Source organism: Halyomorpha halys, unplaced genomic scaffold (genome assembly GCF_000696795.3).
Source record: "Halyomorpha halys isolate HHAL.00 unplaced genomic scaffold, Hhal_1.1 Scaffold312.1, whole genome shotgun sequence".
Taxonomy (NCBI): domain Eukaryota; kingdom Metazoa; phylum Arthropoda; class Insecta; order Hemiptera; family Pentatomidae; genus Halyomorpha; species Halyomorpha halys.
Genome location: NW_027105402.1, coordinates 337,895 through 348,564, shown reverse-complemented (window position 1 = coordinate 348,564; position 10,670 = coordinate 337,895). Strand labels below are relative to the sequence as shown.

Genomic DNA, 10,670 nt, shown 5'->3' with positions numbered 1-10,670 from the left:
TTTTTTTCTCTCTAAATGGTAACCCCATAAAGAGATAGTTTATTTCCTTTATACATGTTCCATGCCAGGAAAGGCTTACTATATATATTATATGTTTACAGTACAAAATATTTGAGTATATATAATTCGTTACATTGATTATAATATTTTTAAAAAAGCAAACACATAATTAATTAATAATAAAGAAGGAAAAGGAAAAAAAAAAATCAACAAACACAACTAGAGGTTTTAGATTGCTCTTCTATAATTAGTCAGCTGGTCAAAGTCAATTTGTTTTATGAATTTTAGCAAGTCGGTCATAAATTTAGTAAAAAGTATGTGTTCTGGTTCAGGCTAATTACTTTGTTTCAGTATTAAATATTGTATTAGCTGAACTCTTTGTTGGTCATGTATTCATACACATACATATATTGACTCCTCTAGAATTCTGCCTATATCTGAAAACTGGTACATTGGCAAATTGTTGACATGTAATAATCATATTAAAAAAAAAAATTGAATTCATTTAATAATATAATATTAATAATTTGGTTATATTATTATCAACCTTTTGGTTCATTAACTATGTACTGTATCCTGTTTTGAGAACCCTTTCCGCCCTGGGGAGTTAGTTTTGGAACTCCTCTTCCCTAACCATCCACTTTCTTGTTTGGTGGCTTGCTTGTTTGATACTCTTGTATTGGTAGTGGTGTTGGTTGTCATGAAAGGTTTCATAATCTGGTCAAACTAACTTAATTCCTTTCAGAGTTTCCGAGAATATATATTTCCATGCTTTTATACTACCCCATTCAATATTGTCACTTTAATTAATAAAACATTTTTATTATAAGATTCTGCTTTTACTTCTATTTATATTTTATTTATTATCTTACCTTTTATTTGATTGATGTAATAATATTTATTGTTTCATTTTCTTTTAGGTCATTTGATTTTGAAATTGAGTTAAAAAATGGTGTGGTTCATACATTTAGTTCTATTGAAAAAGAGGAATATGGAAAATTATACGATTTTATTAACGCTAAGAAGCTCCGCGTGAAGAATAAGAAATCAGTAAGCTTATATTTGGTTGTGACAAGATTCGGTCTTTGAATCCATTCTCTTTATTTATCTCATTCACCTTTTTTCAGGACAAACCTGGTTATTCTGTTGATGACTTTGGTAATTCTGATGAGGAGAAAGAACCGGATGCATATTTGGCTCGTGTCAAGAGGGAGGCTGAAGAAAGAGATGAAGGGGAGGGTGGTACATCTGAAGATGAGTCCACTGATGATGATTTCGTTCCTGGTGGTGAAGCTAGTGATGTTGCTGAAGAGTATGTATCTTTTATTTTATATAATTCTGTTTATAGATTAATGCTTGGCTGGGTTTGATCTATAAATAGTGTTATTTATTTGATTGTGTAAAAATAGCCAATACTATAGGTATATTTGTCATATTCATTCTTGAGGGCTGTAATTTTCTTGTATTTCTGTAAATAGTGCCATCTATTGGAACTTTACTAGTGCAATATATATGATTAAACCATTTCAAGATAGAAAAACCAATATTGATTTTTTTTTTAATGTTCATATTTACATAAATATAACTGGTTTAAGGGTTTGGTTTTAAATAAGCCTAAAACATTCCCTTAAAAACCTGAAAATTAGTTTTGTAATAATCTGAATGGTTTAATTATTTTTTATGATTAAATCTTGATATTAATAATAAATTAATTGGTCGAAATGTCATTAGAAATTGATTATTTATATATTCTTCTCTAGACATATTCTTTTAAGAAGAAATATTGTCACGTCAAGAAGTTTATTCTCTTTTTAATATCTGAGAAAAATCTTTTTGATTGCTACATGATTTAATGTTGATGTATTTTCAGGTATGATTCTAATCCTTCACCTACTGACTCTGATGAAGACTCAGATGCCAGTGGAGGAGGTGGAGGTGGTGGTGATGAGAAAAAAGAAAAGAAAGAGAAGAAGAAGAAAGAGAAAAAGAAGAAAACTACAACAATTGTGAGTTATTAATGTAGTTTTTATAATGTAATTGCCTAAAATAGTTCAGTGCCTAATTACTATGTACTTTTATTTTGTCAACAGTCTGAAAAACCAAGGAAAAAGAGACAGAAGAAAGAAAAAGATGAAAATAAACCAAAGAGAGCTCCTTCAGCTTACATGTTATGGTTTAATGAAAACAGAGAAAAGATTAAAACTGATAATCCAGGCATTTCTTTCACAGATATTGCCAAGAAAGGTGGTGAGCTCTGGAAGAGTCTTGAGGACAAATCAGTAAGCACAATTATTTTTGTATTAGTTCAGTTCTTTCATTGAATTATTGCTTTATAATGAAGCATTTCAAGTTTCATGATCTTTTATGGCTGAAAATTCATGTTAAATTCAAATTTTTCTCTAAATTCCCTGAACCTTATCACAATTTTTTTTTTTACCTTACCAAAATATATATAAACAGTGAAACTTACACTATACTGGAATATTACTATCCATTTCCTAGATCAGTGATTCTCAACTACAGTGCCGTGACACTATACAATTTAATTTTAACCTTTAACTACAAATCAACTATATCCTCACCTTTAACTACAAATCATTGACTGAATAACCACTACTGTGAATACTACTTAATGTATGAATAATACAAGACAGTTGTTCTTAATAAATCATTCTCTTGTATGAGAGTTTTTAGAGACTTCTCATGAACCATTTCCTCCATGTCAAGAGATTTCACTGTTGTACATACTACATTTAAGAAATTATGGAGTACAATTTCTTTTTTTTTTATCATGAACTGTAGGAGTATTATCCTCATTATTGATTTATACTGATCAATAAAATCTTTTAAACACTGTGGAATTATAGAGTGTGCTTTCATAAATATTATTAATTTTTTCTTTAGTTTTTTATACTAAATTTTGTTGCACATTTGTGTAAAAAAAGTTAATTTACCTTTTTTTTTATTAAAGGAATGGGAAAAACGAGCTACGAAAATGAAAGAAGAATATCAAGAAGCTATGTTAGAGTACAAAGCAAGCGGAAAGGCAGCTGCTGCTAAGGAAAAAGCTGAAGGGAAGGAAAAGAAAACGAAGGCTAGCAAAAAAGTGGTCGAAAAGTCACCAGAAAAAAGGGGTAGTGGAGGAGCATATATTTCCAAAGAGTTCATTGAAAGTGATTCTAGTTCTGATTCTGATGCAAAATCAGTGAGTTAAGAGTATTACTTTTTACATCTTGTAGAATATGATAGTCATAAATTTTCTGATTGGTACAACCCATAATTAGCTGATTAGTCTTAGTTTCTGATCAATATTGGACAATTTTATGTTCAGTTGTTCATTTATATTATTTTTAATGGAGAGTAATAAAATATAAATGACTTTTAATTTTTAAAAATAATAAAATTATTATATTTTATTCAGCATGCTAACACTTAAGTACTTAATTTTGAAGCTGGTGGTTTGATCTATTGAACTTTTTGCTGATATAAAGATAGATAGCAGTTACAGAAATTCTATCAAAATTTGATACTAAACTTTTTTTATATTGGTGATTATTTTTTTTGTATCATCAGGGCCCTATTTCATAATGAAAGCTAATAGTATTAGTTCATAGTACAAGTGTAGAAACTAGTTTGGTAATAATACTAATACTTATTTTTTTCATGAAAGGGATGGCTATTAGTGATATTACAGGAATTAAAAAATTCTAAAGTACAAGTTACTATCGTACAAGTCAGTGTAATTGAATTAAGATAAATCTATAAGACTAATAGTATTAGTTTGTACTTTATTATGAAACAGGGCCCAGGAAACATTTGTATAAATGTAACCATCTAATCCTGACTTTTCAGAAGACACAAACACAATTTTTAAAATTAAATTTTCATCAATTTAGGGTTTTCTAAAGATAATAAAGCCAATGATGTACTAGTGAGTAGGAAAAATTATCAACGGATCATTGGGCTTAATATTTTATAAAAAATATAATTACCCTAAGTCAAAATAGTTAAGTCTTTCTGGTTACAATTTTTACAGATAATATGTGATGTGATCGATTGAATTTCAGAAGTTTACCGTAATGCACATATCTTGTTTCAGAAACCATCTGCCGGCAACAAAAAAGCTTCTGAAGGAAGTGGTAGTGATTCTCCCAAAAAATCCAGTCCAAAGAAAGATAAAGAGAGCAATGAAAGTGATAGTGGTGAAGATAGTGAATCGGATAAAAAGAAAGTGCCTCCTAAGAAAGAAGTGGAGAAGAAAAGTGCTACCAAGAAGAAAGAAGAAAGTGAAGACAGTGGAAGTGATAGCGCAGAGAGTGCTAAAGGAAAAAACAAGAAAGCCAAAGGAAAAGAAAGCAACAAGAGAAAGAAACCTGATAGTGGAAGTGACTCGGACAAAAAGGGCACCAAAAAGAAAGGAAAGAAAGATGAAAGCGAAGATGAAGATGAGGAACTGTCAGAAGAAATTCTTAGTACCCCAACTGCTTCCAGTGATGAGTCTGATAGTGATTAATTTATACATTTTTACTTCATGTTTCCAATGAAGTTGTTGATGATAATTAAATTGAACAATCTTTCAAAATGAATTGACCTTATTAATTTTTATATGTGGTCTTATATTTGTTTAGTACTACTATTCAGAATAGTTTGGACAAACAGTACAATTTAAACAGATAATTTTCAAGCTAAGCATTTTTGTTGGATATGTTTTGTATTCATCAATAAACCTGAACTACCCAGAATTGTAAATTTTGTATGCCTGTTTAAAGTTATTCAAGCCTGAGAAGTATTCTGCTTTAACAAAAAACTTTTTACTTGTGTTGATAAAGGATTGCTTGTACATATTTTGACACATTTAATACATTAATTTCACCTTTGTATAGTAGAATTCAATAAAATGTTTTTTTTATTTTTTATATGTTTAATTTTTTTACTTTTAACTCCTCATTATTCCATTTTGGAACAAAATATTTAGTGTGTCCACTGTGATAACTTTCATCACGACCTTAAGATTAATGGCAGATTTTTTTCTATCTTTGCTATTGATGGAATTCAGATTTTTTGTTTTTGTTTTACTTTCAATTTTTTTTTACTTACCTCATAAATGGGTATATGTTCTGGGAAATGTATAATTTTTTAATTATTTGATACAATAAAGATAGGTATGAATTATGAATACTTTGTATCTTAAATAATTGTGGTCCAATTTATGTGATTTATTTTTCTTATCAAGAATTTTATAACCTTTCAAGTGATTTAATTGATTTTCCCATAAAATACTTGAATGCCCAAATAGAAGTAATTTTTTCCAGATTTTTCTCAGGGGTGTTCTAAAAATATAAGTTGAAGTAAAGAAAAAAGGCTTCCGAGAGAAAATAAACTAAGTTCCACCAAAATCATTTGGCTTATTTGATTAGCCTTTATTTATATTCTAAAATTATTTATATTTGTTTTAATGTTATCAATTAATAAACAGCAATACCATTGTATGAACTACAGTGAAACAATACTTGGGTCAGACCATTGACAGGTTACATAATTGACATAATCAGAGTTAATGGAAGTGAAACAGCATTTTTAAATATAATATTTCTTAATAATCTCTAGAGATGATCAATTAACCTTTTAGGAACTATGACTTATTTATATTTATCAGTTTAAGCATGGCACTCACAGCAGGACAATCCCTGTGGTCTACTAATTGGTTCATCAGTTAGACTAGTTCAGTGTTTAGAGGCCTACTCACTGATCAGCTCTCTCCCTAGCGAAGCTAATGGGTCTCAAGGAATATCCTAGCCTCTAGAGTTAATACAAATTATTTTCTTAGTTCCTTATTTAACACAGAAATGCATTTCTTAAAATTGTTTCGTTAAAACAAAAACCTAACTTTGGTAATTCTATCTGACTAGCTTCTGAGTATTATACGTTTCCGTGTTAAATGTTGTAGAAACTAATCTTTAAAATTATTTCAAATTTACATTTTTGGGACTTGGTTACGTGCATCTGGCTCCTGTATTAGTTTACCTGTTCTTGTCCCTTGCAGTTTTATCCTTCAGAAGCCACTTTATTACTTTTTACCATATCCTTAAATTATAAGTTAATGAATTTTTTAATTTGTTTGAAGAAAGACGTGTTAGTTTGATATTAAGGATTTTATTTCTAAAACTATTAAAAAAAAAAAAAAAGGAATATTTTAAAAATTGTTTTATAAAACTTATAACTAGTTAACCCTTGAAAACTCTTGCATTAGATATGTATTCTTTTATATAACAAATTTTAAGTTGGATTGGACCCATGCATTCCAAAAATGTTAGTGTTTGGGGCTTTAAAGCATAGGACTTGGGGGATTCTGTAGGAACTAACAAAAAGTTTAGAGTATTGACTAACGATCAAAATTTTTTTCTTTCTATTTTTGAGCTTCAAAATTTCAAAATATTCATAGAATATCACTAAGTAATTTAAGCCACCAACCTTATGATTATTGTTATATACCAACCAATGTACAAACTAAACACATGTGTATCAATATTTTCTTTAGTATCTTGAGTTGTGCTTGAATCGTTTAAAGACATTCATGAGATCTCACTAAATAATTCAAGACATGAAAATTGGAAATCGGTTGATCCATTTGCTCAAAATAGAGTTATATATTTAATATATAATAATTTAATATTAATTATTTTAAAACTAAACTTAGTTAGTACAGTACTTTTTTTTAAATATTTTGAGCTCAAATTGTTTAAAAATATTCTTGGAATATCATTGAGTAATTTGAACCAACAACCCCACATTTATTCAGAGCTGGAAGCCAAAACCTAATTAAATTTCATTTCCTCCATTAGAATACTTGAACTGATAATTGGCAGTCAAGTTTATAAATTTGTGGTTAAAGCAGAACAATAATTTTAAAGTGCAAGCATGAATTAATTCTACATTAATCAATTATCTACAATGCTTGTTTTGCACTTTATTTCCATTAATCTTTTAGAGACAAATTTGTGGGAGCATTTGTGGTCTCCGTGGTCTGAGGCCTGTGGCTGGCTGCCGAGTCCAGTTGCCTGATGAGTTTGTTATTCTTTTATAGATAACTTTCTTTTAGAGTTACAAACAGTTTTGGTCCAGCATAGGTGGGTTTAAAAACTCATATTTATTTATTATTGAAATATTATTATTAAAAAATGACTCAAAAACTCTTAAATAAATTTCTAATGCATAATTTTTAATAATATTTTTTCCTAATTCCTAACCTACAAAAAATATTTACAAATACTCTAATAATTATGATAAAAAATATATATTCAACAATAAATTCCAATTAGTTAGCTTTTCAAGTTTGCTAACCCCCAGGATCGGGTGTCATTTGTCTTATACATCATGAAAAATGTTTTATAACTAAAATAAAAAAGCAAGTTTTACTTAATTAAAAATATATTGAAAGAAAAATACATTTTAATTTCTGTATATAATACATACCCAATAAATAATGTATTATTACATCTGAGACAATGAAATCATTTAAAAAATGACATTTTTGAAAAGTATTTTTTAAAAATAAAGTAAACTATTACCTCAATAAATTACAATCTCACACATAAAATTATATCAGTCTAATGAATTTTTACAATACAACAGGAGTGCTAAAACATTTTACTGATAATTTATTCTTACAACATTAAAACTATTTATGTCCTACACTATAAATACATACTACATAACAATGCCACAATCAGATCTATTATAAATGGCACATGGCTCTTCTCAACTAGATGTCATGCTACTTAAAAACTAAAATCCCCATTAAATAACACACATATAATTTCCTATATTAAAATTCTTTTAGAAAAACTAAAATATATCTCTGGCTTGATTTAATTTTAACTATATAAATTATGAACACTACTATAAACAATTTTTCAATAAATATACCAACAATAGATTTAAAGTTTTAATCAATTTGAATTTGAAATATTATTATATAAAAATAATTATGATAGTGATTAAATGAGCTCATTTTACTATTGTTTGGTAAAGATTTCATTCATTAGAAAAAAACATAATACTAGTACAATTAAATTTTGCTTATTTAAAAAAAATTGGATGTTTTTAAATCAAGCAGGTGAGATACGATTTTCATTAAACTAGATTAACCTATACCTACATAAAAACATATCACACAATGAATCTACATTTTTTTTTGTATGAAGCTGCTACAGTAATAGAATTTGTTTACTGTAATCAAAAGATCATTAGAAATTATTTATACCTATTCTAGAGTTCATAGAAGTTACGGGTAACTGATAAAACCGCCTTCAATAACTAACACTCAAAAACTAGGAAGAGTATGTCAATTCAAGTTGAGCAATCAACTATCTTATATTTTATTGCTATCATTGGGATATTTCACTTTAATTTTATAGCATCATAAAATGTTCATACATCCTGATACAGTAGAAAATCAATAATCCTGCCCTACTACTGAATCCTAATAAAAAATACAAGTCAGTAACATTGCCCTTGAAGTAGGTAGGTTAACTAGATGTTTTTATTGGAATTCTATTATATTAATTATTTAATAGTATTATCAATTTTCAATATAACCTTCAAAATCCTAATGAATGGTCTGGAATTAATGAGGTTTATTGACATTCTACTGTATTTATAGTTATTATATTCTTGATATTTTCTTTCTAGAAGTAATTACTGTAAATGATACAAAAGTATTGTCACTTACTACAAGATACTTTTTAAGATTTCATTTTCAGCCAATCTTAATTAAATGTATATTTTGAAAGAAAATGATGGTGAAGTGGCAGATAAAAAGAAGTTTTATGCTTAGCCAATCTTTACCATTTTGTAATAACTATGCAATACAACATTTCTAAATATTTTCGACAGCACTAACATAAAACAATTATTTAGCTTTTTTGTAAACTAGTCTAAATTTATATCATATGACACCTAAAGTGACAATATACCAACAGTTCTGAATATTTTAAGTAATTTAAAAGTGATAAATATTTATAATATCAAGTGATAGTTATGGATAGTTGTTTCAAAGTATATTGGCTTGTCTTAAATTGTTTAACAATTTATTAATTTAAGCCAACTAGTAATTGACTGCTATCTACTTTTAAGTGCTTTTAGAAAATCTAATATATTCTGACTTTTTTTTTTTTAATGATCACACACACAATTTACTAAATTAAATATTTAATGAGTTAAACCTAAAACATACAGAAATATCTATAAAATATAAAAGCTTCATTTACGCCTAATATAATGTAAAATTGGGTAAATATATTCTGATATATTATTTTAACAGTCATAAAAATATAATAGTTGAACTTTAAATGGATAACATTTTTATTTTTGTACTGTTTTCTTTTCTCTCTTTTTTTTTTTTAAATGATAAAATTTTAACACACTTATTTTACATGATTTCCATATTAAATTTCCATTAGCTATGATGGACAAATCGGCAGAACTTTCGTTGATAAATTTTAACAGCCTTTATGAAAAATAACATTTGTTATTAACCTAAGATTACTTGATATATGCTGAAAATTATCTAAATTCATAACTACTATAGGGATAACCAAAAAGTCAATAAAACGAAATATCTGATCAGTTGATCACAAACGATTGGAGTATGTGTTCCACTAACTCATCAACTTACATACTCCCTATCTGCAAAGTACAATTATGCTCATTAACAAAATGAGCTTTTTTCTAGAACTAAACCTTCCAATCAAGAACTTGAAAAACTTGAAGAGGCCTCAAATGATTTCAAGAGCACACTTCATACGTAGATTCTGATAACATTTCAACTAAATATCACAATGAAATGAACTTTAACCGAAAAATTTTTATTTTAAATTAACTTTAAATGTCTAAAATAGTTTAGACTTTATAATAATCCAACAAGTAACAACATTTATCAATTTCATTTTCCACAACCATGGATGTTTAATCTAATGAAGAGTTGACTTCTTGAGCATTTTGTTATATCTTTCAACATTTTCATAATTCTTGTAGGATGAGTAAACTGAATCATTTTGAAATTTAATGACATTTTAAGTAACATAAGAATAATAGTTTGATTGTGTTGTCAAATGAATAAGATTACAATTGCTTCTGATAATTATAAATTAACATACCAACCTGATTACAATAATTTCACTATTTAGAATGATTCGGAATGCTTCCAATCGCCGATGAAAATCGGTAATACAGATTCAATCCTTGAGTATTTTATAAATATTTAGCTAGTGAAGCAAGAAAGGAACAGAAAAATAAATTAAGGCTCTTCTTCTAGTTGAGAAGAGCCAAAGTCCCGATATCATCTGTTGGTAGCAGTCTGTGATGTGCTGAGAGCAGAAAATGAACTGTTGGCTGACTGAAGGCTAGACATCGAACCCCTGGAAAACATTCAAATATAGTCAATATAGTAATACAATGTCAATTAACTTTTGGAGAGAAATTTTCTGAAGTGATATGGAAACAATTGGGCCCAATATATTATTTTCAAGTTACAATTAATCAGTGATTGGTCAAGAGAAATATAGCACCCAATTTGTGTTAATTTACAAATATTTATTTTTCCAATACTTTGATCCACTTAGAAGGTTTTCATGAGATCTACAGCTTTGATAAAAAAAAAACATGGTATA

General features: G+C 27.7%; 2 protein-coding genes across 2 annotated transcripts in view; one reads left to right on the top strand and one right to left on the bottom strand.

Moving 5' to 3' along the window:
• Ssrp (structure specific recognition protein) overlaps nucleotides 1-4,916 on the top strand; it is a 12,898-nt gene extending 7,982 nt beyond the window's left edge. The window contains exons 9-14 of the mRNA XM_014421316.3: nucleotides 921-1,050; nucleotides 1,128-1,312; nucleotides 1,871-2,006; nucleotides 2,091-2,279; nucleotides 2,972-3,205; nucleotides 4,100-4,916. Coding sequence (XP_014276802.1) covers nucleotides 921-1,050; nucleotides 1,128-1,312; nucleotides 1,871-2,006; nucleotides 2,091-2,279; nucleotides 2,972-3,205; nucleotides 4,100-4,513 — 1,288 coding nt within the window. The 3' untranslated portion in view covers nucleotides 4,514-4,916. The remainder of the gene's footprint in view (nucleotides 1-920; nucleotides 1,051-1,127; nucleotides 1,313-1,870; nucleotides 2,007-2,090; nucleotides 2,280-2,971; nucleotides 3,206-4,099) is intronic.
• Nucleotides 4,917-9,128: 4,212 nt separating this feature from the next.
• retm (real-time) overlaps nucleotides 9,129-10,670 on the bottom strand; it is a 115,556-nt gene continuing 114,014 nt past the window's right edge. Inside the window, exon 15 of the mRNA XM_014421321.3 lies at nucleotides 9,129-10,418. Coding sequence (XP_014276807.1) covers nucleotides 10,340-10,418 — 79 coding nt within the window. The 3' untranslated portion in view covers nucleotides 9,129-10,339. The remainder of the gene's footprint in view (nucleotides 10,419-10,670) is intronic.